At 45.7% G+C, this 27514-nt stretch overlaps 1 protein-coding gene across 2 annotated transcripts in view; it reads left to right on the forward strand.

Moving 5' to 3' along the window:
* Positions 1-22214, forward strand: part of LBP (lipopolysaccharide binding protein) — a 32733-nt gene extending 10519 nt beyond the window's left edge. The window contains exons 4-15 of one of the 2 annotated variants that reach the window (XM_005895990.3): positions 501-656; positions 1895-1958; positions 5484-5547; positions 8067-8158; positions 9298-9474; positions 11359-11418; positions 13359-13526; positions 15028-15095; positions 15616-15658; positions 17931-17994; positions 19010-19086; positions 21415-22214. In XM_005895990.3, coding sequence (XP_005896052.2) covers positions 501-656; positions 1895-1958; positions 5484-5547; positions 8067-8158; positions 9298-9474; positions 11359-11418; positions 13359-13526; positions 15028-15095; positions 15616-15658; positions 17931-17994; positions 19010-19086; positions 21415-21459 — 1078 coding nt within the window. In that variant the 3' untranslated portion in view covers positions 21460-22214. The remainder of the gene's footprint in view (positions 1-500; positions 657-1894; positions 1959-5483; positions 5548-8066; positions 8159-9297; positions 9475-11358; positions 11419-13358; positions 13527-15027; positions 15096-15615; positions 15659-17930; positions 17995-19009; positions 19087-21414) is intronic. The other variant, XM_070382124.1, reaches the window with a different exon arrangement.
* Positions 22215-27514: the final 5300 nt, after the last annotated feature.

Here is a 27514-nt window from a genome sequence, read left to right on the forward strand (position 1 = left end):
AATTGAACTTTCTGTTAACATCTTGAACCTCTCTTTTTTTCCTCTTTTGTCCTTTCCTTGTTACTCTGTATAAGCTTGTTCTTTTTGTATTAAGGAAATTAACTCATATATTAGCTCATGTGTTAAGCAAATTAGATCTTTGGCTAGCTCACGATGCAATTGTTTTAATTTGCATATGCCATTGTTGTTCTCTAAAGTTTTAATTTTCAGTGCTGTTAAGCTCATAACCATTTCCTTTATGGCCTCTGAGACTTGGATTTGACCTAGAAAGGCTTTTGCCCATCCCTGACCATAAATAAATGGACCCAAGCTTTCTTCTTGATCTTTTATGGTCTTGTTTATAACAAATCTTTATCTTGTAATAACTATATTTGTAATAATTTCTGTAGTTAACTTCTTACTCTGGTTTCATTTAGTTGGAAATTGAGATTTATATTTTCCCTCAAATGGTGGCTGACCATAGTCTACGAATCACTTACTACTTCTCCTTTCTTCTCTAGGAGACTAGACGGCTCCTTTGACGTGAAGGTCAAGGGCATCACCATTTCAGTCAATCTTCTCTTGGACAGTGAGCCCTCTGGGAGACCCAAAGTGGCTGTCTCCAGCTGCAGTAGCCACATCCGCGATGTGGAAGTGCACATATCAGGAGATTTGGGGTAAGTCACTGTGGGGACACTGACCAGCTTGACCCCTGGCAGGAGCCAGAGGCCTATCCAACCCAAGGCCCAAGGCCTCTGATAAGCACGACGGTCCAGGGTACTGCATGGGCCCATCATGTGCACTTGGAGGTAATCCTTTGGGGGACCTGCTGAGATGAACAGAAGCAGATTTAAGCTCAGAGTATTGGTGGTGTGCCGGGCTTCCCCGGTGGCTCAATGGTAAAGAAAGAATACGCCTGCCAGTGCAGGAGCTGCAGGAGACACAGTTTTAATCCCTGGGTCTGGAAGAACCCCTGGAGGAAAGAAATGGCCACCTATTCGAGTATTCTCACCTGATAATCCCATGGGCATGGTGGGCCACAGACAAAGGGACCGCTAAGAGTCAGACACGACTGAGCAGGCATTGGTGTGCCATTTCCACCAAAAAATAAAGAGCTTCACCACCATCAGACAAGTGCAGTTTGGCTACGGAGAGAACACAAAGGCTTTTGGTCAAATGAGAGCTTGTGAAAAATACACAAACCTTTGAGCCAATCTCTTCAAGTCTCAGTTTCCTTGATTAGAAAAACATGAATTTGGGACTTCCCTGGTGGTCCAGTGCTTCAGACTCTGCGGTTCCACTGCAGGAGGGGCTGGTTTGATCCTGGTCGGGGAACTGAGATCCCAGCTGCTGTGAGGCACAGCCAAAAATTTTAAAAATAAGAATAAATAAAGATATATTCCCCCCAAAAAGGAAAAGAAAAACATGGATTCTCCAGGTGGTGGTGGTGGTGGTGTGTGTGTGCTCAGTCACGTCCAACTCTTTGCAACCCCATGGACTGTAGCCTACCAGGTTCCTCTGTCTGTGGAATTTTCCAGGCGATAATACTGGAATGGGTTGCCATTACCTACTCCAGGGGATCTTACTCATTCAGGGATCAAAACTGTGTCTCCCTGTCTCTCACATTAGCAGGTAGATTCTTTACCACTGAGCCACCTGGAAAGTCGCATGGGGTCTCCAATCCCTCCTCTAAATCTATTGAATTTGGGGCTGGGCTGTCAGATGCACTGAATCATGGGGTATGCTGGGAAATGGGAGTCTGCATGCTCATTCCATTCAGGATTCTGGAACACAGCAGGGGCCAGGATGGGGTGGGGAGCCCTCTCTTGGAAACTGGCCTGACTCTCCCTGCTGCCCCGCTTTCTCTGCATTCAGTGCCACCAAGCTGACCATCCACCGTTGCTTCCCTCCCCAGGTGGCTGCTGAATCTCTTCCATAACCAGATCGAGTCCAGGTTCCGAAGGGTCTTGGAGAGCAAGGTAAGCTTGTCCAAGCAGCTGGCATTGCTGAGCCTCTCAAGTGTTGGGTGCAAGTCCTCAGTGACCTCTGGACTTGAACAGCCCTAGGGGCTGGCCCAGGCATATTTGGGCTCAAGGCCCAGAGAGGACAAATCAAGGTCATGGAACTGGTGTGCAGCAAAGCTGAGGGCAAGATGTAGGTGTCTGGATGCCGAGTCTGTTCAGTTAGACAGCAAATGGTCAGATGCTTGGCCAAGGGTCAAAAAACAGGGAAAAAGTCGGCTTGGCCTTGCTCACTGCCCGCCCCAGGTCTGCAGTCCACAAAAGCCGAAAAGGAAATCAACACTTAGGTGCCTGTGGAGACCAAGCAGGAAGCTTTGGGAGTGTGTGGACCATGTAGGATCCCTTGGTTCCTACCTGGGTGAACTCATGAACACCTGCTTTGTATTGCTTTGTATAAACAGCAACAGTGTCAGTTTTCCCCATTTAAAAAATCCTGTGAAATCTCCAAATTTTGGAATCTCTAGCTAAAATAAAGAGGTTTATGTTAACTTTCAGTTCTCTTATTCACCTGCTGCTGCTGCTGCTGCTAAGTCGCTTCAGTTGTGTCCGACTCTGTGCGACCCCATAGAAGGCTTCCTACCAGGCTCCTCTGTCCCTGGGATTCTCCAGGCAAGAACACTGGAGTGGGTTGCCATTTCCTTCTCCAAGGCATGAAAGTGAAAAGTGAAAGTGAAGTAGCTCAGTCGTGTCCGACTCTTAGCGACCTCATGGACTGCAGCCTACCAGGCTCCTCCATCCATGGGATTTTCCAGGCAAGAGTATTGGAGTGGGGTGCCATTGCTCATTCACCTACTTCACCCTAAAATCCTGTCTCTGGTGTATCATCTACCTGGAGCTGCATTTGTAGTGATGACCGCTTGGGAAGAGAAAAAGTAAAGAAGAGGAAAGGGGAAACACAGGTACACACACCGCTCCTGATCCAAGTCTGGTTTGGCTTTGAGTGCCTCCTGGTGGTTAAAGTGAAAATAGCATGCAGACCCCAAGGATTGGACGTGGCAAGCCGTTCTTTCCTTTTCTTGTTCTGAGGTCCCAGGGTCTAAGTGAGCTTGGAAAACACGCCAGTCCTCTCCTCATGCGCCCCGTTGCCATGTTTCCATGCGTTTCTAGTAGGACCTAGTATTCTTCAGTGGTGTGGATTTATGCCGCCCTGTTGATGATGGAGACAATAATGATTAATAACAATATTATACAATAAAAGTTCTGTGAACCAAGGTCTCCTGCATGGCTGGCAGATTCTTTACCATCTGAGCTACAGCTTGCCCTGAAGATGTCACCTCCTCATAGGAGCCATCAGTGACCCTCTTACTAGGCCAGGACCACATGCATGCTCTAGGACACCTCCCCCCGCCATAAGTCCCTCTCCTCCACTATATCTGTGGAGGATAGGTGATAGCTAGTTAATAAAAAAAAAAGTTGTTTAAAATGAGGACTCGGACTTCCCTGGTAGTCCAGTGGTTAAGAGTTGGCCTGCCAGTGCAGGGGACAAGGCTTCAATCCCTGGTCTGGGACGATACCACGTGCTGCAGAGCAGCTAAGCCCGTGGGCCACTACTGTTGAGCCTGTGCTCTAGAGCCTGGGAGCCGCGACTACTGAGCACAATGCCCTAGAGCCTGTGCTCCACGACAGGAGAAGCCAACACAATGAGAAGCCTGTGCACTGCAGCAAAGAGTAAGCCCGGCTCTCTGTGACTAGAGAAAGCCCGTGTGCAGCATGGAGACCCAGCACAGCCAAAAATAAAAATAAATAAATAAATGGGGGAACAAATGAGGAGAGGACTCACACAGCCTTGAACAAAGAAAATATTTACATACGGATCCAAATATTTTAAGATACAGTAAACGTACATTCCTTTGACCTAAGACGCAGGACCATTCTTTGTAAACAGTCTCTTGACTGGCCTAGCACTGTCCTTCCAACATTTAACATGCATCGGCTACAGGTTCCGGCTCAGATTTCTTTAACCACAGTGAGAATCTAGAGATGTTTGCAAAGCGTCCTCCATGCAGAATCCTTCCTTATTTTTATAATTGTTTTCCTGGGAAGCTTTTCTGGTCCACAGCAGTTTACTGACATTTTTTTTTTAAGCAACTCATCTTTCCAAAGCACTTACCTTAGGTTTTTCTGACAAACAATTCTTTTCTCAGTCATTATTTCATGGGTTTACATAAAAAATAACTTTTAATATTTATTTATTTATTTGGCTACATCGGGTCTTGGTTTCAGCAGGTGGGATCTTTCGTAGTGGTGCACAGATTCTCTGGTTGTGGCACACGGGCTCAGTAGTTGTGGTAGGCAGGCTTAGTTGCCCCACAGCATCTCAGTTCCCCAACCAGGGATCGAACCCACATCCCCTGCATTGCAAGATGGACTCTTAATCACTGGATTACCAGGGAAGTCCCTACATAAGAAATAATTTGAGTGATTGCAATAGCAAGGAAAGCAAACAGGTTTGAGAACATTTCTTGAGCATTTCCGTTTCTTGAGAAGCACACAGTTTAACTGGGGCAACAAATTCTGAGTGTTTACTATGAGTGGTAGCCTGTTGGATGGGAGGATTCAGTCTTCCACAAGCAGCTGGGGAAATAAGTGTTGCAGGGAAAAGCCAATTCTGACTCTGTGTTGGAACTGTTTCTTTGACTTGCTTTTCCTTGCTTTTGTTATTGTACATAATGGCCTGCCTCAGAGAATCCTGCCCCTCTGCCCGACTGTTAAATTAAAGTGCTTTTGTTCAGAACCCTAGTCCACTAGTAGATGGCATGAAGGAAGAAATTAACATATCCCCTTTCCAAGACTTGCCATTCTAGGAGATATTTGCAAGATCGATGGCCTTTTTACTTTGTTTCCTCATCTCCCCCATCTCTGATCTATAAAAGAACCCCACATCCAGACCCTGAGAAGACAGTTATTTTGAAGCATTAGTCTGCCATCTTCTAGCCAGCCATTCAGCTGGCTCTCCGAATAACATTTCCTTGTCTTACTACCTGTCTCCAATCCACTGGCCTGACGTTCAGCGTTCAGCAAGCAGAGCGAGTTTGGACTCGGTAACACAAGGACTATTGATCCATCCAGCTAATCTGTTAAGAAGTATCTGCATTAAGTGTACACTTATTTGTGTGGCTATTGCTACTTACTATCTAATTCTGCTGTCCAATTCTAGACCCTGAGAGACTAGGGCTTCCCAAAGGAATAGGTCTTTCATGACAGAGTTTCAGGCGGTACCTCCAGCCAAATTACCTAGCTCCGATCTCCAGTCCTGTGATGGACTTTAACAGGCCCAACTGGACCCTACTGGGGTCCACATGGGGGCAGACATGTTTTTGATCATTTCTATTTTCTCGGTACCTGCCATATCATAAGCACTTATAAATTTTTGTAGAATCAATGACCAACTAGCAAAGATGTGAAATGGGACCGAAGCAGTTAGCACAGGGCGAGACAAAAGCCAGCAAACTCACTCGGGCTTTCTTTTCCCATATTTTTTAGATTTGCGAAATTATTGAGGACTCGGTGACCTCTGAGCTACAGCCTTATCTTCAAACTCTGCCAGGTAAGGCACTCCACCCATCCTTGATTCTCATTAATTTTTATAAGTGCATACATTAATATGTATCTTATGAAACCTTACATGGAGCAGCAGTGTTAAAAGTAAAAATTAAAAGTCCCCTTTCCTCCCCAAATTTTCTTCCAAGAAGTAAACTCTGTTTTGAGTGTGTACTCTAAGATACTTCCTTTGCATGTACAAATATAAATAAATACATACATAAGCATATGAATATACATTCACATGGGCTTCCCTGGTGGCTCATCAGTAAAAGAATCCACCTGCAATGCAGGAGTTCAATCCCTGGTCTGGGAGGATCCCCTGGAGAAATAAATGGCAACTCCAGTATTCTTGCCTGGGAAATCTCCTGGATAGAGGAGCCTGGTGGGCTACAGTCCATGGGGTCACAAAGAGTCAGACACAACTTAGCAGCTAAACCACCACCACTACCATACATTCACATATGTAATTACTTTTGTTCGTGATTATATGTGAATATGCATAATTATGAATATATACATTAGTCTGTAATAGTAGAGACATTATTCTTTTGTAACCTGTATACCTTGGAGATCTTTCTTCTATCATCACATATAAACTGATCTCATTTTTAAAAACGTTTTTGTGGAAGTCAATACAGGGAGAAAAGTGCTCAAACTGTAAGTGGAGTTTTTACAATTTTTTCATAAACTGAGCACACACACTTACCAGCTTCCAGATCAATACACAGAACATGACTGGCCTTTCAGAGTCCACTCACATCTCCTTCGGGCACTACCCGTCCCTCAAGGGTGACCATCCTCCCTACTTCTTCCAGCAAAGATCAGCTCTGCACTTTGTACATGAATGGACCTATACAGTAATCACAGTCTTTTATCAAAAGCAGAAGGCTTTCTCTGTTCAACTTTAAAATATGAGGTCACTCCTTGCACCTCCCTGGTGGTCCAGTGATTACGACTTCACCTTCCAGTGCCGGGGGTGTGGGTTCAATCCCTGGGGAGCTAAGATCCCACATGACTTGCAGCCAAAAAACCAAAACATAAAACCAAAGTAGTATTGTAACAAATTCAATAAAGACTTTAAAAATGGTTCACATAAAGAAAATTTAAAAAAAATAATAAAATATGAGGTCAATCCTTATTGTTCCATATTGTGAGTTCATTCACTCTCCTGCTATGTCATCCACTGTGTCCATGTCTTTCCATTTTTTTTTAATTTGGAGGATAATTGTTTTACAATATTGTGTTGGTTTCTGCTGTACAACAACATGAATCAGCAATAACGTCTCTCCATTTATTTATCTATAGACCTGTTGAAGGCCATTTGACTAGTTTCAGTTCTAAACCATTGTGGGTAGTGCTGCTGTGAATATTCTAACTCATATGGACATGCATCTTGGGGTATATACGCAGGAGAGAAATTACAGGTTCCGGTGATGTGCCTAGGTTCAGCCTTACCAGATCCTGCCAAACAGTTTTCCAAAATGGTTATATAGATCTCATTTTTTTGGGGGGCGGGATGCCACTCAGCTTGCAGGATCTTAGTTCCCAATCAGTGACCGAACTTGTGCCCCCTGCAGTGGAAGCGTGGAGTAACCACTAACCACTGGACTTCCAAGGAAGTCCCTAGACTTCATTTGAATAACTGCACAGTATTCTACCTTACGGATGTGTCTCCATTTATTTAATGAGCCCCCAGCTGCTGGACAGGTAGGTTTGTTGTCATTCTTTCCTATTGCCAACAACGGGGCAGAGAGCATCTCATACTACCTCTTTGCCTGCACGTAAGTGTACCCGTAGAACAGTTTTCTACAAGCAGAGGCCCCAGAGCTAGGCTACACAGGTAAAGTTGGCAGGGACAGGCCCTGGACAATTGGAGGTGTTCCCTGATGCCGTGGCCCCCAGGCCTCCACACTCACTGCTAACCTTCCCTTCAGCAGAGACCCACATGGGCACAGAGCCCCAGTGCGTGGGACAGAGAGCTCCTGCTCCCTCAAGGCCTTGGAGGGGAGTCTCTGGGTCATCTGAACATGGCCCCGCCTTCCTGGTTATTTGATTGATATTGGTAGGAGGATGGTTTCCTTGAAGATCAAGGTCTTGGTTATAAAGTTGAAGAGCAATATCTTCGGTTGGAGAATTTTCCCTATCGTATGTCTTCCTCGGTGTGAAGTTCTGGGTATGGAGGGGCTGCCAGACCTGAGCTCCTCCTGTGCTCAGGCTGTGTGTGTGCATGTGTGTGTGTGTGTATGTATGTGTGTATGTGTGTGTAAGACTCTGGAAACTGCTCAGGCTCTGGGATAAGCACACCAGTCCCCTTGTGGCTAAATCATCAGTGGAACAGAAGAAACCACGTCGTCTCTTTCTTGGTGAAGGAGCTCTTTGCCCCAGCACTGGGCTGGGTGGAGGGTCTTAAGGTGGAGGGGCAGGGGGCTCTGGAGACCTCTCCAGAGGGAATGTGGGTCAGCCAGAGTCCTCATCGCTTCTGCATTGCCCACCTCCTAATTCTGTCCCTCCCCCGGTTCACAGTCACAACAGAGATTGATCATCTCGCTGGCCTTGATTACAGCTTAATGGGGGCCCCTCAAGCAACAGCCCAAATGCTGGATGTGATGTTCAAGGTAAGCGTCCTGGGTCAGGGGCTTGAGTGGGTCCAGCCCCGGTGTGGCATTCCCTCAGCTCAGCCCTTTCTTGGGGCCTCCTGTTCCCCAGTTTCAGATCTGTCCCTGTGTCCCCATGGTTCCCACTGTGTCAAGGGCAGGACAATATGGAGTTGTGGGGAGTATTCCCAGAGCCAGGATCCGCCCATGGTGTCTTACATCACTTAGGCCTTGAAACTTCCTTCCTCCCCAGCCCCGCGCTCCACTCCTTCACCTATCCCACCATGCAGGTGACGTTAACCAGAGCAGGCCCTCAATGGCATTGAAGAGCTGGCCAAGAGGTCCTATAGGTTAAAACATCAAAGCTTCTGGTGAGCGTTTCATTATGGGATTTTGGACATACACTTTGACCCGAAGGAAAGCATCTTTTTTTAAAAAAAATTTTTATTGGAGTATAGTTGATTTGAGCGTCCCAGGTAACTCTAGTGATAAAGAATCCACCTGTCAGTGCAGGAGACATGGGTTCAATCCCTGAGTCGGGAAGAGCCCCTGGAGGAGGAATATGGCAACGCACTCCAGTATTCCTGCCTGAAAAATTGCATGGACAAGAGGATCCTGACAGGCCCCAGTCCATGGGATCACAGAGAGTCAGACACGACTGAGTGACAGCACACACACATAGATGATTTACAATGCTGTGCTAGTTTCGGGTGTACAGCAAAGTGAATCAGTTATAGATATACATATATCCACTGCTTTTTTAAAGATTCTGTTCCCATATAGATCATTACAGAGTACAGAGTAGCGTTCCCTGTGCTATATGGCAGGTTCCCATTAGTTATCTATTTTATATATATATATACATATAGTGCATATGTGTCAGTCCCAGTTTCCCAACTTATCCCTTCCCCTACCTTATCCCCTGGTAACCATAAGTTACCATAAGTTTGTTTCCTACATCTGTGATTCTACTTCCATTTTGTAAACCAGTTCATTTGCATCTTTTTTTTTAGATTCCAAGGAAAACATCTTTAATGGTGGAATTTCAGGCAGCATCTCTAGCCCGTGTTCCCTCAGCAGACTCTATAGGCTCCTAGCTCAGGTGTCTAGCCCTGGGATAGACTTAGAAAAGTTCAAATGGATTCTATCTCTCTCTCTAGGGTGAAATTTTTAGCCGAGATGACCGCTTCCCAGTTGCTTTCCTTGCTCCTGTCATGAACCTTCCTGAGGAACACAGCCGAATGGTCTACTTTGCCATCTCTGATTATGCCTTCAACACCGCCAGCCTAGTTTATCATAAAGCGGGATTCCTGAACTTTACTATCACGGATGACGTGGTGAGAATCATAGCAGAATAGCTCTCACAAATGACTTCGTCACTTGGTCTTCCTTCCTCTTCCCTTTCCACCCATTTACATCAGTGAAATAGTAAACTATAACTAAGAAAAAAGATCAAGAGCAGGAAAAATATGTTAGCACAATTTCACTTCTCACTTTGGCGGCCAGGAAGCTCAAAGTTCTTTCTCCATTATAACAATTGTGGAAGATCTTCTGGCTTGCTTATCCGTGTTTTACTTTTCCCTCCTGTCTAGATCCATTATCTTTGTCTGTGTGTGTGTGTGTGTGTGTGTGTGTGTGCTGTGTCTTCCTTGTGGCGCACAGGAGCTTCTCTAGTTGTGGAGCATAGGCTCTAGATCACATGGGCTCAGTATTTGCAGCACTCAGGCTTAGTTTTCCCATGGCATGTGGGATCTTAGTTCCCTGACCAGGAATTGAACCTGTGTCCCCTGCATTGGAAAGCAGGTTTTTAACCACTGGACCACCAGGGAAGTCCCTAGATCTGTTGTCCTCATGCATATTTTCTTTCATCCTGATGGTTTGTGGAGATTTTTAAGGTTTAAAGATTTTAGTGAATGAGACAGGATAATAGATAAATTCATGAACTGATAAACTCATAAGGTTTCATAGAATAGAAAATAAAGACCACGTTAAAAGTAAGGCACAATTATGAAGACACAGGACCCATAAATTGATTTTTTTTTAATCACAGATCTGTGTGGGTGCTTCCCATAGTCAAAATGGAAAGAGTGCAGTATTTAGGGATTCACAGTGAAAAGGAGAGAAAGCGTCGCCCTAGCATTTACCTCTAAAACAACTGTCTCCAGTGCGGCTTTGTATAAAGGCTACTACATTTTATAATGGATCACATCATGAAAATTTCTTTCAGTTTCTTTCATATTTCTGGGTTTTAGGCAGCTGTTTCTTGTAGCTCTTTGTAAAAGCTGAAGCCTCGTGTACCATGTCAGGGTGGTGGAGGAAACACAATGCAATCCAAACTGGATGGTCCAGCCAATCCTGGTAATAAATTGGAGACCAGAGTGATGGATGGAGTGATATTTGTCCTTTGAATGATTTCTCATCCAAGCCAGGGTCATTTACTTCTATTGTCATATTTGAGTCACCCTTCCCACCTGTGGTACAGATGTTTCCTTTAGTGGAAGGGATCATAGTAGCTGTGTCTTACTGAACGCCAATATGTGCTAGGCCTTGGACTAGATGCTTTATACTCACCATTCATTTAGCCCTCACAATAACCCGGTAAGTGGGAACTATAATTATCTCTGGGACCTCCAGGTGGCACTAGTGGTAAAGAACCCACTTGCCAATGCAGGAGACATAAGAGACCAGGTTCAATCCCTGGGTCAGGAAGATCCCTTCGAGGAGGGCCCAGCAACCCACTCCAGTATTCTTGCCTGGAAAATCCCATGGACAGAGGAGCCTGGTGGGCTACAGTCCATGGGGTCACAAAAAGTTGGACACAAATGAAGCAACTTAACACACACACATACATATACACACACACATATAATTATCTCCATTTTATAGGTGAGGAAGTTGAGGCTCAGAGAGGGAAAGGGACTCAGCTGGGATTACATAGTAACAAAGCCTAGAGTCAAACCTAGTTCTGTGAGACTGCAAATCTCACTCTTGTGGATCCTCTGATTGAGTCCTGCATGTCACCTACACCCCAAGGAGAGCAGCCAGGACCCCAGGGATTCATGTGCTCACAGTGAATGCAGAACAAGCATCTCGTTGTTGCCATGGTAACCACAAGCAGTCAAGAAGCTACATTATTAAATACCCTCCCACTTCCCAATCTCTCTTCAGACCTTCAGCTCTGGCCAGAGCACCTAAAACCTCTTTGTGTCCCTTCATTGCAGATTCCGCCTGATTCTAGCATTCGACTGAACACCAAGTCCTTCCGCGCCTTCGTTCCCAGGGTAAGGCTTCCGTTAGCCCTCAGGGTGCAGGTTGAGCCCCCAAAGCCTTCAGGGGTATTCTTTAAAACCTCCACCCTCCTCTCAGCTTGATCAAGAACCAGAAGGCCCACAGTGGGGTCCCCAGTGAAGGCTGGGGTGCTACAGGTTTCCCTTCAAAGTCAAAATGACAGAGGCCCAAACCCTGTGTCTCCTGGGACCACAGGCCACCCAGTCTCTTACTGATGATCTCTGACAATCCCAAGGAATACTGACAAGCACCACAAAATGTCCCAATTAAGGACACCAAGCAATTACAGAGGGTGTAGTAGGGGTCAGGCCCTGTTCTTGGTGGATTACAAAAATTGTCTTTTGAATGGCTAATAAATTCTAATGGTTCAAGATTCAAAAGACCTAAAAGATTATAGAGTGAAAATTCCCATCCACTCCTATCCCCTAAACACCCAGTTCACACCCCAGGTCTGTCAATATTATTAGATTGCACACACCCTTCTGGGGAGATTCTGTGTATATACGAATAAATGTTATTTGTCTTTCCTCTGTTTTTTTACACAAATGGAGGTATATTTTACACACCAGTTTTCACCTTACTTTTTCCCCTACTGTACCAGAAGATGATTCTGTATAGGTAGGGAATCCAGTTTGCCATTGTATTATGGATTGACCATAGTTTGAGTATCCCGTCTCCCATGGGACATCTCGTACATGGAAGGACATGTATGTTTCTTTGCTTTGCTACATGAGTGACACAGTGAATAACCCTGTAGCTCTGTCATTGCCGGACTAAGCTCTTTACGTGCAACGTCTCATTTAATCCCATAGAAATCTACCTGTCTTCTCCTCCACCTTCCGAGTCCCCTCAAGACGCAGCTCAGATAGGCAGTAGTGTTTAAAGTTCCTTTCACAAGGCTTGATGATGGCTGAGAGGAATTATAATGGTGGGAAAATTGTTAAACTTCAAATACTGCAGTACCTGGCTCACCTCCTTCCGTAAGGCACCCCCACAGCAGGCCCGTTCTCTCCCCAGAACCCCGCAGCAGCCCAGCTTGCCTCCTACTGTTGGCATTAGCTTTGGAGGGACCTTGGCCGCATCCTGGCTCCAACGGCCCTTTTTCCCCAGAAAGAGGAGGAAACTCCCCCTCCCCCTTCCTGCTCCCATCATAATCAACCTGACACAGAAGCAGCTCTGCTATCCTTCTGAGGTAAAGTGATTTACCTCCTCAACCTTCTAAACATTTCCCTTTTACAATAGAATGTAGATTTTATATTTGCATAGCTAAAAGGCTCATGGGACTGTTCCTCCACCAACTTCCCCCCTACATGGAACAGTCTTGACCCCAAATTAAATTTTAATTAAACAGAAAATTGCCAGAACTTTTTAAATGGTAGAATCTAGGTGTGTCATATCTCAAAAACATTGGCGTATGCAGTTATCAGAGTGGGGGGCGGGGGGAGCCGGGTGCGCAGGTTCTAGAGAAGCAATAGCTCTCACCGATTGCCCAGGGAAGGGTGTGAAAAGGAGTGAAAAAATTCAGTCCAACCTTTCTGGAGGAGTTTGGCAATACCTGGAAGAAGCTTTAAAAATATTCTTGCCTTTGGACTCCCCAGGGAATGTATCCCCCAAAATAATAGCCAAGGGCACACAGGGGAGTGGTCATTAAAAGGCAACACTTTGGAGACAACTTGATATCCAATAAGATTAGATCAATTGCAGTACCCACACTCAGTGGAATAGAACACAGTTCAGCCAGGAGATAAACGATGCAGCCTCTATATGTCTGACATGGAAAGATGTCCAGTGATACCTTTAAGAAAACAAGGCACAGAGCAGTTTGTGGAAATTAAACCAACAGGTGGTCTCAGCTGCTCTAGCTCCCTCCAGGTTGTCCCAGCAAACCTGTGTATTTTCTTCTCTTGACAAAATCTCTTCATTCCACCCTCAGATAGCCAGACTGTACCCCAACACGAACTTGGAGCTCCAGGGAGCAGTGATCTCTGCCCCGTGCCTGAACTTCAGCCCTGGAAATCTGTCTACAGCTGCCCAGATGGAGATCGAAGCCTTTGTGCTCCTGCCCAACTCTGTCAAGGAGCCTGTCTTCCGGCTCAGTGTGGTAAGGTTCAAAGCCTTTGCAAATGTTGTTGCCTTTTCCTGCTGGTTCTTCCTCGCACTGACCACCTGGTTATTTCCTTAAGATCAATCTCAACTTAAGGATCCTCAGATAGGCCTTTCTCTTCTTTTTTTCCTAAGTTTATTTATTTATTTATTTTTGGTTGCTATGGGTCTTTATTGCTACACGCAGGCTTTCTCTTGCTGCAGCGGCTGGAGGCTACTCTCTAGTTGCGCTGTACAAGCTTCTCATTGTGCTGGCTTTTCTTGTCATAGAGCACGGGTTACAGGGCATGCAGTCTTCAGTCGTTGTGATGCACAGGCCTAGTTGCCCAAAGCATGTGGGGTCTTAGTTCCCAGACCAGGGATCGAACCCATGTCTCCTGTATTGGCAGGCAGAGTCTTAACCACTGGACCACCAGGGAAGTCCCAAGATTGGCCTTTCTTGATTGCCCTTATCCCTGATCTATCTTACAACCCTTGTCACTTTTTTCTAACGGCATCCTTTTATTTTTCTTCATAGAACTTATGTAAAGATACTTATGTAGCTCTTTGCAGGTTTACTTACTTAATGTATACTTGTTCCACTAAGTGAGTCCATAAGGAGAAGTCCAGATTTAGCGGCTAAACAGTAACAATTGCTCCCAGATGTTGTATGTGCAATTTAATGGTTGTCCTTGTTATCAAAATTGTCATCAGTATATTTAAATTAAAACGTAATTTATTATTAATACTGTTATTATTCCTTAGAGCTGAATCTTGGCCCTGAGATAGCTAGAAAGGATCCCTTTAGAGATCTCCAGAGATAAGCCTCTGTACCTTGGTGGCTCAGACAGTAAAGAATCCGCCTGCAATGCAGTAGACTCGGGTTCGATCCCTGGGTGGGGAAGATCCCCTGGAGGAGGGCATGGCAACCCACTCCAGTATTCTTGCCTGGAGAATCCCCACAGATGGAGGAGCCTGGTGGGCTGCAGTCCACGGGGTCGCAAAGGGTCAGACACGATGAAGCAACAAAGCACCGCACATCTTCTCTTGGTCGTCTGTTCAGAGTTTAATTGCTGTCGTAGTCAGCCACGCCATGCTTAAGTCACTTCAGTCATGTCCAGCTCTCTGTGACCCTGTGGACTGTAGCCCTCCAGGCGCCTCTGTCCATGGGATTCTCCAGTCAAGAATACTGGAATGGGTTGCCATGCGCTCCTCCCGGGGATCTTCCCAACCCAGGGATCGAACCTGGGTTTCCTGCATTGCAGGTGGATTCTTTACCACTAGTGCCACCTAGGAAGCCCATCATAGTGAGCAATTTCAAGTAAAAATGTTCAAGTCCAAGTTCAAACGTTTATTAGCACCTACGATGAGCTTCCTGGTAACCTACAGTCCAGTGGGCAAGTTCCTTTTTTAACTCAGTGAGGTACCATTTAGAGGAGACAGCCAGTTCTCGTAGTTATGCATCCTGTACACAACAACCTCCTTCACTCAGACCTGTTTCTTTTTACTGGAATTTCCAGGCCACTAATGTGTCTGCCATGTTGACCTTCAACACCAGCAAGATCACTGGATTCTTGGAGCCAGGAAAGTAAGTCAGCATGCTGCCCACGTGGGGGCGCTCAACTGGGCTCACTCCATCTGACGCTGCAGCTGATTCAGTGCAGCTGGAGGTGGGATGTAACTGGATCCCCCTTCAACGTTAGGGCCCACCAGTGGGTGGGGAAGCAAACTTAAATTTTAGCCCAACTGGACCAATTCTTTCCGCCCACTGGTCCTGTCTCCTAAAACTTCCTTTCCACCATTACTTCCAAACGTCTAAAGAATTTACTGTTTTTTCTTTATCTATGAATTTTAGATATCAGCAATATTGACTTCCTGAAATTACAGAGATTGAGTTCTTTTACACTACACACTTCCCCTCTGCAAGCCTTCCCAGTAAAGTCATATCCTTGTTTTTGGTTCCTCAATAATCTTTTTCACTTTCACTCTACCACACCCTTGGCCCTATGCCTTCTCCAGTTGGTGTTTCCTTCTTCTGGGGGATCCCCACATTAGGTTTCCCTTGAACATAATGCCCACATCTCTGAATCTTCTCTGATTTGTTATAGGATACAAGTGGAACTGAAAGAATCTAAAGTTGGACGATTCAATGTAAGTTATTATTGTTTTTATTTAAGAAATGATTAGGGTAGTAATTTAGAGTATTTACTTAGCAATGCTTTGGCAGCTGTAATAGAGAAGGAGAAGAGTTACTCTCGGCCCTAGAAATCATAGAAGTCCCTAAGGACATGAAACATAGGGCAGAAGAACAGTTACCTCCCAATATTAGATTAAATTAAATCATTTGGTGGACAGAATTCTTTTAATTGCAAGGGGAAAAAAGGCTAACTAAAAGTGTCTTAAGCAAAGAGGAGGAATGAATAGGATCATATACTAAAAAACAAAAATAAAAAAGCTAAGGATAGAGGTTTCAGGCACAGCTGGATCCAGGTGTTCAGATTAGTGCATCAATTTGAAAAGGCAGGGAAAGTTATTATAGGACTGTATGAAATCATGTGTGCAAAACTTCTGAAAACTGTAGCGCACTATAGAATTTAAAGAATCTTTCATGAATTTTTTAAGAAGAAAAAGAATATATATTCTTTTTCTTCTTAAAAATTATATATATATATATAAAGAGAAGAATCTCTGTCTCTCCATTCTGCTTTCATCTGTTTGCTTCATTCTCAGGCAGGTTCTTCCCATTGGTGGAAAATTCCCAAATTTCCTGTAGTTTTATTAAAAAAAAAAAAAAAACCTACCAAAAAAAAAAGATCGTGTGCTAGTCCTCATTGGGTTATTCTTAATCAAGTGCCCGTCTTTAGCCAAACATCTTGGCTGGAAACTGGACAAAGCCAATCAACCAGCATGGGTTTCATCTCCCCAGAACCGAGATTTGCAGTCCCAAACCACGTGGACTGAGATAGGAAAGGAGCATTCCCCTGAAGAAAATAGGAATTCTCTTATTTAAACAAAAGGAACTGATGGCTGGGCAGGCAAAACCAAGAGATGATTTCCACAAAGAGGAAAACGTGGCCGTGGTGAAACGGCCTCATATGAAAGGAGAACAGAGAATGGGAAGATTTGCGTGGGCTGAAACACTCAGGAGAGATTTCTGAAGAGGGAAATTGGGGTGATGTTCCTCCTCACAGGTCAAGGAGGAGATGGAAAGATTTTAACCTACAGTAGTTGGCTACCTTTTTACCATCCTATGGATACTGGTCCTCTCCGACCCCTCGCTACCTGCTCTCCACTGACCAGACTTTCCCTCAGGTACAAGAGGACATAAACACATAAGTGTGAGGAGAGACACTGCTCACAGAGACCCCGAAGGATGACTCCTTTCAGAGAATGAAGGATGAAGTGAATAATGGCACACTAATACTGTGTCCGTGCATGGCATGTAAAAATGTGCTGTGAAGTAAATTATTCGTATGTAAAGAGTCACAAAAAGTCATCCTGGGACTTCCCTGGTGCAACAGTGCATAAGAATCTGTCTGCCAATGCAGGGGACATGGGTTCGATCCCTGATCCTGGAAGATTCCACATGCCACGGAGCAACCAAGCCCAAGCACTGCAAGTACTGAAGCCCATGTGCCTGGAGCCCATGCTCACCACAATGAGAAGCCCGTGCAACACAACTAGAGAGGAGCCCCCACTCACCACAACTAGAGAAAGCCCACGCATAGCAACGAAGACCTAGCACAACCAAGAAAAGATATTTTAAACTAAATAAATATTTGTTTAAAGTCATCCTATCAGATTTTCCCAACATCGACTGTAAAAAAAAAGACCTGTAGACTCATATAAATCTGGATTCCATTTCTAGAAAGTCACTTTCATTCTGTGGGCCTTAGTTTTCTTATCTGTGAAATGGGGGCATTAATATTAACTTTGAAGACTTATAGTGAATCTTATATATATATATATGTCATGCTCTGAGTCCTATACCTGGCACACACTGAGTTAAAAGTTGGGTTTCATAATTTTTGTTTCAACTTTAAAATCATTTTTTGTTATATAAGTGATTTCAGAAAACATTTTCACTGCAAAAAGAAAAATTAAATACTAAATTTAAGGCTAAGCCAAACCTTGATGTTCTTCCTAGAGGAAAGATTGTGTAGGTGCGGTGGTTGTACAGTCTTCCAAAATTTTCTATCGCTTTGTACACATATGAACGCGCATCTCAAAATAGTTTTATTTTATAAAACAATAGCATGATATTGGTATCTACCTGAAATTTGCTTTTTTTTTTTTTTTTTCAAGGCTTTTGCCATGTCAGCATTTACAGAACCACCCTACCCCCAAGGGTGGCTCTTTGTAGGTTTGTTGGTGGGCAAGATAGTACACATGGTTATGGTGTACCTCTCCTATTCTCCACTAGGTGGAGCTGTTGGAGGCACTGCTCAATTATTACCTTCTCAACAACTTTTACCCCAAGGTCAATGGTAAGAATCACTATGGACTTTTCTAAGTCAAGCGTGGACACTGCTCTTCGTGGGAAAGAAAGCTGGAACCAGGGCTCTCCTGCAGGCTGCGTGGTCTGGGCGAGTCACTTATCCTCTCAGTTTCAGTGGCCTGTCTGGGAGACGGGAGTGTTGAAGTCGGCCTCATCTTCTTCCACGGGTCTAAGGAGGGCTGGGGACACGGGCAGTTTTGGGAGCATAGGAAACCTCCTCCTAAGAGAGAAAGAAGGGCTCACAGAAGTGCCCACACACACCCTGAAGTGACAGATCAAAGACTGAGAACCAAGTTAACACGCAGAGCACAAGGCAAGGTGTGTGCGTGCTCAGTCGTGTCCGACTCTTGGTGACCCCATGGGTTGTAGCCCGCCAGGCTCCTCTGCCCAAGGGAATTCCCAGGCAAGAATTCTGGAGTGGGTTGCCCTTTTCTTCTCCAGGGGATCTTCCTAACTGAAGGATCAAACACATGTCTCCTGTGGCTCCTGCATTGGCAGGATTCTTTACCGCTTGAGCTACCTGTCCACCTCTAAATTTACATTTCCCAGTTAGTTGCCGATTCCGTTGTCAAAAACTAAAGCATAAAGACCTAAACCCTCTTTCCACGAGGCCGTGCTTCATTTGGCTGCAGCAGAAAGCAGGATACAGGTCGGGAGCCAAGAGCAAGTACCCACCAGCTCATTATCATGAGTGGACTCTGCCCCATCCTTGCCTCTACCTCCACAGAGCACCATGGCTGAGAGTTCAGGCTCCTGTGTCAGCCTGCCTGGCATCAAGCCTCAGTTCTTCCCCTTTCTAGCTGTGTGACCTAGCACAAGCTACTTGGCCATTCTGGGCTTCAGTTTCCTTCTCTGTAACGTGAGAATAGTAATCCCAATCTTCAGTTATAATTAAATAGGAATATACTATGTATGGAGTTTCCAGAGAGGAACTTTTTTTTGGTAAAATTTTCTCCATAATTATTTACTAACCAGTCTCTCAACATTCTGCCTCTACCCTCCAGATAAGTTGGCAGAAGGCTTCCCCCTCCCTCTGCTACGGAAAATTCAGCTCTACGACCCCATTCTCCAGATCCACAAGGTCAGTGGGTTCAGAGGGTCTCTGAGGATTTGAGGAGGGGGTTGGTGAGCTTTCCTGGTTGGCAGGCTATAACTCAGTGGGTGGGACCCAGCCCAACCCTGCAGCTGGGAAAGCCTGGACGGTGTGTGGAACAATTTGGGGTCAGCTGGGATGTCATGAAGACATCCACATGTCCTTTATAAGTGGCACCTAATAAAGTGTCCTTTATTAGGGCAGGAAGGATTTGACACAATCTGTGTCACAATTTTTCCACACCCACGCCCCACCATGGGTGACCAAGAGGAAGTCCTAAATACACCAACAGTTCAGGTTCTGAAAGGCATTTGTACGTTTTTGAAATTTCTCATTTCTTGGGATTTCCCTAGTGGTCCAGTGGTTAGGACTCAGCACTTTCACTGCCGAGGGCCCACGTTCAATCCCTGGTTAGGGTACTAAGATTCCACAAGCCTCACTGCATGGCCAAAACATAGATTGGAATAGAATGGAATGGAATAGAATAGAATTTCTTCTAATTACTTAAGTGGAAGAAGTTTGTCATGGATTCATGTTTGGTGTGCTGCCCCTCATAAACCCATCGCCCCACCACACCCACAGCCTGACTTACGTGTCCTTCCTTCCAGCCTGTTGTTTTCTCTAAGCACTTTTTGAAATTGTTTTGGATAGTTGCCTTGCTACCTCTCAGACTTGTTTTTCTTTCTTCTCTTTTTTTCTTTTTGTTGGCAATTGAGTCTCCTCTCCACCTATGTTGAATACTGTCCCAACCATGCCATGAACCATCGTTTATAACTATTTGAATGTCAAGGAATATGTCTTATTCTTCATTAGACTCTCCACTATTCTAGCCGGGCATTTTATGCGCCATCTGTGCCCCACGGTTCAGGTTATCTTTCTAGAACAGCATCTGTGAGGTGGGATGACTGGGTTGGCAGCCTTGTGAGCATTTAAGGGCATACTGCTTTGTGCCTGATACATAGTCAACATCCAGCAAATAACAGCTACTGAAGAGAGTGACAGGCAGCAGAGTGATCAGAAACATTGAAACAGACATCACCTGTCACATTTGAAAAGCAAATGTCTGGAGCCCTTTTGGACCCAGAGATAGTCAACATCCAACTCTTATTGAGAGTTTGTAAGGAGTGAGACAGATCATTGTTGAAAGCAAGGACTGAGTGACAGCTCACTCAGCTGGCCTCAGTTTCCTCCTCTGTCAAATGAGATGTAGCCCAAACCTTACTGGGCTCTTGTGAAGATTAGAGCTTTTAGCTACTTGGCGTAATGGAAGTCATTAGAAGATTCGTTAGATTGACCCTTAAGCGACGAGTTTGAAAGTCCCCAGATTCGCTTATATGCAGATTTTTTTTCAATGAAAAGTGAAAGTCATTCAGTTGTATCCAACTCTTTGCAACCCCATGGACTATACAGTCCATGGAATTCTCTAGGCCAGAATATTGGAATGGGTAGCCTTTCCCTTCTCCAGGGGATCTTCCCAACCCAGGGATCAAACCCAAGTTTCCCTCATTGCTGGCGGATTCTTTAGCTGAGCCACAGCTGAGCCACAAGGGAAGCCCAAGAATAACGGGAGTGGGTAGCCTATTCCTTCTCCAGTGGATCTTCCTGACCCAGGAATTGAACTGGGGTTTCCTGCGTTGCAGGTGGATTCTTTACCAACTGAGCTATCAGGGAAGCCCTTTTTTCCCATAGTAAATACTAAGTTATTACACCATCTGCACAGCTGGTTGAATCTGGGCATGCTGAACCACAGATGCGAGGAATCATGGATACAGAGAGCTGACTATAAGCTCTACATGGATTTTCCACCCATGGAGCGTCAACGCCCCTAGTCCTCATTTAACAACTGGTCAACTGTATATATAATCACATGCATTAGAATTTTGAGGTCAACTCTGCCAATGTGTTTTCGCCCCAAAAACCAGGGAAAGAATTGGATTTTGCTCTGCGTGTTCAGAATTCCCATGCCTTAGGTGATGGAAACTTATGAGGGGGTAGGAGAGTAAACCCCAGCAGCTCACAGTTTTGTGTTATTTGCCAAGGAGAGAGAATTTAGGTGACATGAAGGACATTTATGAGGTCTGCCAGAAAGCAGCAGCTTGGGAAATGACAGATAAATTGCCACCTTAGAGAAGGTAGCCGGCAAAAGCTGTGCTTTATGGAGACCTTGGGGACAGAGACACAGGCTCGATTTATGTGCTGACCTGGTTTCTGACAGAGCGTGTGCTTCCCCAGATGTGGGCCTCCCTTTAAATCAGAGATGCGTCTTTTTGGAGTAGAGGATGCTTTCACCATCCCATCCTGTCTTGTCTCTCCTAGGACTTCCTGTTTTTGGGGACCAACGTTCGGTACCTGAGAGTTTGAGGGCAAGGTGAAAGACAGGGCTTGGAGGCCACAGCTGGATCGCCAAGTTGCATTTCCAGATGTGCAGCACTTTCCTGGAGATTCTGGGAAGAAGAAGACGTCTCTGCTATCAGCTGTAGGGACTTGGCCTCTTCCCCCACCCTTTCAGCAGGTGCGCCCACACCCTCTCTGACTCCAGACTTTACCTTCCCACCAGAATAGACCATCCTCACCCACTAACCTGTCCTATCTTTAAGGGCAGGTACTGTCTTTTTTATTCACCACTGAATCTGTGCCTAGCAGAGTGCTGGCACTTGGTTGGTCCTCAATAAATATTTATTGAATGGCTCAATGAAGGAACCACCTGATACTTCAGCTGAACTGCCATACCACCCACCCTCCACTACCTAAGGGGTCTTTGGATGGTCAGTTCCTTCTGTGGTCTCCAAGGATGAGCCCTGACTGCATTCTCATTTCTCGGCAATGCTGTTGTGGAAACCTCCATGAGGGAACGTGGGATTTTGCTCCCTGCTCAGCCCTGGAGCTGGTGCTGATGCTGGCTCTCTCAGGCACTTGTCTGTCTCAGTTCATAGACAGTTCATGGGCTCCTTCAGTATGCCCCCCCTTCCTTCCCTCTCTGCCTGCTACAGACAGAGGAACCAGGGGATCTCCCAGAGCAAAAACTCAGCTTCCTGCTGCTTTCCCCACATTGAAACTGGTGTAAATTAGGAGGAAATGGATCCGTCTAGGTTTTGAGTCCAACCCAAATATAAAGCTCATCCCACTGATGTTTATGAGCTTCAAGCCTGGAGGAATAAGCCGTGATTTCTGATTACTGAACAACCTACCTTTGATCAGACTTTACCAAAGAGTCATTTCCAAGTTATGTGTTTGGGCCCCCAGGGACTGGGAATCAGAAAGCTTGTTGGATATTTTTTTAATTGTGTTATTGAGCACATGGATGGAGCTGCCGGCTAGCAGATAATTCACAGGGAATAGACCCATTTACCCTGTGTGTGACAGAGATGAATTCCAAGTTGGGATGATGCACTGTCACCCAGCTAGCGGTGGGGTAAGCCACGGCTTCACCTCATCCCTTTTGTGCACTTGTTCACCACCATCATCCACCCCAGTGATGGACTGTGAAGGGCTTGACTTCATCCAGCATTGGCCATGTGGCCCTGGGCAGGTCCTTTTCCCCTTTCCCCCACTTTATGCTATAAAATAAGGACGTTAATAATAGTATCCATGACCCAGGACTATTATAATGAGGATATTAGTTGATCCATGTAAAAGGATTTATTTAGCCCTACTGGGGATTCAGTGATTATCGCCTGGACATCCTTACTAAGCATCTCCTGTTTGTAGGCCCTGAGCTGATCAGCACAGGGAAAGGAGAAGCAGCACAGACCAGCTCCAGTGCCTGCTTTTCAGAACTTTGCCTTATGGTGGAAAGAGTCAGTCTTGATCCCAACACATTTGCTCTGGGCCCCAGGGCAAGGACTCTCTAAAGTCCTCATGTGTCAAATTTGCTGGGAACCCCTCCTTGCATGGTGACTAGGGATGCAATGGGTTCACATCCAGCTTCCAGGGATGGGGGAAAAATAGGCGTAACCAAGTCCTGGTAAACAGCTGATGCATTTATCACCTGCCTTCCTCTGGGCTCCATGGAAGCAGACTCTGAGACAAGGAGGTGGGGACAAGTAATTTATTGGGAAGAGGATCCCGGGAAGTAACCAGTGGAGGAGAGGAAGTGAGTGGAGAAGGAAAGGCAAGCTTTAAACTCTAAAGCTCAAAAGATTCATGACCAAACCAGTTTCCACCTTAATCCCACTGAGGGGACCCTGGGAGCCAGTGTTGGACCCTCTCCGAGGACCCACCCAAGGCCAAGACTGCCAGGATGCTGTACATCATCTCCCGTCTGTCACTGGTTGAGGGGATCTCCTGGAGGACATTAGTTCTCTGGTCTTCTAGTGTAGACAGAGTGGACTCTGGCACTCATAGAAACCTCTAGGGCAAAGAAACCTAAGTACCAGCAAGTAGAACTCAGGTTGGCATGACTGACTAGTAAGATAGGTGGGGCCTACCTACAGGCCCAAACTTCTGGATGTGGTATGAGACTGTTTGCCACGTTGCTTGTAAAGCCTGGGTTGGTCTCCTCTGCATATTTTAACTTTTTAATATTTATTTGTTTGGCTGCACCAGGTCTTAATTGTGGCATGTGAACTCTTAGTTGCAGTAGGTGGAATCTAGTTCTCCCAGCAAGGATCGAACCTAGGCCCCCTGCACTGGGAGGGAGGGATCTTAGTCACTGAACCACCAGGTATCCCTCCTCTGTGTATTTTTAAGAAACTCAGCCTGTTTTGCAAGCAAGTCCTCATTTCATAGCATTCTAGGTCATTCCAGGGCATTCCAAGGAATGGCTCCAAGAAAGGACTTGGGGAAGCCCAGTACTTGATGAGTATGGGACAACCAGGTTTGCTATGAGACAGGGGAAAAAAAGCACTTATTTATGAAAGTACAAAGTATTTCTCATTCACAAAGCAAGGAAAGGCCATTTCTACCCAGTGAGACTAAACATGTTCCCTCAGTAGCAGAGCCTCAAATTAGGCGGTCATCGTGTCTTGCTGGGGTGGCTCCAGGACCACCACTGCCAGTCCTGGGGTCCCCTAGCAGGTTCTGAGACCCTGAAGTCTGACTGTAGATGTGCACGTATCCTTAGCAGCTCAGCCTTGGGATAGCATATTCTAATATTAACAGTCAGAACTCAGGGCTATCAAAGAACCATCAAGAGACTGTACAAGAACCACTGATAGCCATTGTGCCATAGACTTCACCCCACACAAACTAAGATGCCACCCTGGAGATGCTCTTCCTAGCTACGAAGTGCCTCTCCCCCTCTTCACTAACTTCCCAAGAGCCCTCCTACAGCCTCACACTGTTCCATATTTGTGTACCCACACAGACAACTTCCCCTTTCTTAAAGATGCATTGGATTTTCTGGTGAGGGTGAAGCTCAATTTTTTTAACCAACCCACTATTAACTGGTCCTCAGGTTGTTTCCAATACTTAGATTTTATAAGTAAGAAGCCCAGCTCCTCATTTTAACTGAAGTCCAGACAACAGAGAATGAGATGGTTGGATGGCATCACTGACTCAATGGACATGAGTTTGAGTAAGCTCCAGGAGTTGGTGATGGACAGGGAAGCTTGGCATGCTGCAGTCCATGGGATCCAAAAGAGTCGGACATGACTGAGCGACTGAACTGGACTGAGCACTTACCCAAAAACTTACGTGAGATTTCTGAGGCCTTACTGTAGGCAATGACAAAGGCTTGACCTGACGGGCCATGTGGAGGAAAACTACCCTCCCCACACCAGTCTTGGCACCCAGTAAATTCACTGTGGTCCCCAAGGGGAGCTGCAGTCAGAGACTCAGACACCCTGGCTGGGCATGCTCCTTGCATATGTGCATTCCTAACCCAGAAGCCTTCATTCCTAAGTCTCTTTACCTGAAACCTCAGGCCAAGGTCTTTAGATGCCTCTGCCAAAGACCCTATCAGAGAGCGAAGCGGGGAACCTTGAAGACTTTTTCCCCACAATGATTCGTTGTTGTTGTTGCTCAGTTGCTAAGTCTCCTCTGACTCTTTTGCAACCCCATGGACTGTAGCCCGACAGGCTCCCCTGTCCATGGGACTTCCCAGGCAAGAATACTGGAGTGGGTTGCCCCTTCCTTCTCCAGGGGATCTTCCCAACCCAGGGACTGAACCCACATCTCCTGCATTGGCAGTTGGATTCTTTACCACTGAGCCACCAGGGAAACCCATAATGACTCAGGCTCAGTCCTCGTCCACTCCCAGCACCCTCCCCATCCCCACCCCCTTGGCTCAGGGTCCAGGAATCTGCCAGAGGCTTCTGTTTGGGAATCTCTATCAATGAGATGACCCCAATGTCTACACCAATCCCCCTGACCCGCCTGCACGCTGTCCAATGGAGGAAATGCAACAGGGGCATCGGTGCTTTCTCTGGTTTGAGCCTCTTGCTTATATTTCGGGTTGAGTGACTAAAGGCTTTGCTGTGACTTGCATTTGGGCTTGTTGTTGCTTTAATCAACTACACCCACAGCCCAGGTGGCAGCCCAGCTCTCTCTCCAACTCAGCTGAACTCGTGACAATAAATAATGTTTCAGGGAATAACCTTATCCATACATCATTTCTTATTCATGCATCCGCACATGTACAGGAGCCAGCTCATCCATGAAATAAATGTCCAGAAATGGAATTCAGTCATTTAAAGAGACTTTTCCATCAATTTAGCAGCTGGGTATTTGCTCTCAGTCTCCTCTGTCACCCTCCCCGCTCCTCCTGAGTATACACAAGAAGGGGCTCCCTCAGAATCACAGCGTTGGCTTGAAGAAGGTTGCGTAGTAAAGAATTCAGCTTGGCTCAGAGAGGTCTGGGCTTTGTTCTTCTGGGGACTAGATCCCTCATGCCATGAGGCACCCAAGCCTACACCACAGCTAGAGAAGCCTCCAGGTGCCACAACTAAGACCTGAGACAGCCAAATAAAGAAAGAAAAAGGTGGCTCTCTAAGAACTCCTCCTGACAAAATCCAAGTGTTGGCAAGAACGTGGAGTAACCGGAACACTCGTCTGCTGTTGGCGGGAGTGAAAGTTGGTGCAACCATTGGAATGACCCGCTACAGTTGAACATGGCTATGCCCCAGTGATCATACACCCAACTGAAATGCCCTCATACGTTCACCAAAGACACTTACTGGTGTGTTCATGTATGCTCGTCATCACAGCCTCCAATTGAAAATAACCCAAATGTCCATCAGCAGTGGATGGACACATGGTGAAATATTCACACAATGGAATATTAAGCAGCAATGAACACAAAGGAACTTCAACTGAACATTTATATGCCAACAACTCATTTAGCCATCCCATTTACAGTCCCTCTCTCAAGAAAGCTATGTAACTTCATTTTCTGGGGGTGGGGGTGGGGGTGTCTCACTGCACAGCTTGCATATTTTGGTTCCCCAACCAGGGATTGAATGGGGCCACAGCAGCAAAAGCACCAAGTCCTAACCAATGGACCCCAGGGAATTCCCAGTAGCTTCATATTTTTGGCTTCTCTGTTGGTCAATTTATAATTTCAGATACTACATCTGCACTTTTGTTTCCTGCTTCGTCAACTACACATAGATTGCATCTCTTAGTTTCTCTTTACTCACGGTGACCTAGGACCTCTCTGAGCCCAAGTTCCTTCAAGCTGAACGAGAGCAGATGAGAAACAGTCTGACTTGATAGCTAGTCATGAATCCATTTCTCCTTCTTCCTGGGCACATAACTGTTTCCCAGCCTCCCTTGCAGTTAGATGTGACCTTGTAACCGAGCTTTGGCAAATGGAATGTGAGCAGAAGTAATCTATGCCACTCCAGGTGTAGCCCATAAACACCCCCATATGAGTCTGACTCTCTCTCTCCCCGCCCCCCGCCCCCAGCCAAATGTTCACACCCAAGGTAACTTGAGATAAATGTCTTGAAGATGACAGAGCCTGCAGCAACCTGGGTCCCCGATTGATTGCTGTGTCATGAACTTCCAGTGCTATGTTGAATAGAAGTGGCAATAAGTGGACATCCTTGCCTTATTCCTAGAGGAAAAGCTTTCAGTGTTTCACCGCTGAGTATGATATCTGTGGTGAGCTTTTCATATATGGCCTTTATTAGGTTGAAGTAGTTTCCTTGTTTTCCTAGTTTGTCGAGTGTTTTATCATGAAAGGCAGTTGAATTTTGTCACATGCTTTTCCTGCATCTACTGAGATGACTGTGTGATTTTTATCCTTCATTCTGTCAGTATGGTGTATCATTGGCATCTGTAGAACCATCCTTGCCCCACACAGGTAAATCCCACTTGGTCATGTTGTATGATCATTTTAATGAGCTGTTGAATTTGGTTTGCTAGTATTTTGTTGAGGATTTTTGCATCTATAGTCATCGAAGATATTGGCCTGTAGTTTTCTTTTCTTGTACTGTCTTCGTTTGGCTTTGATATCTGGGTAACACTAGCCTCA

Source organism: Bos mutus, chromosome 13, assembly GCF_027580195.1.
Source record: "Bos mutus isolate GX-2022 chromosome 13, NWIPB_WYAK_1.1, whole genome shotgun sequence".
Classification (NCBI taxonomy): Eukaryota; Metazoa; Chordata; class Mammalia; order Artiodactyla; family Bovidae; genus Bos; species Bos mutus.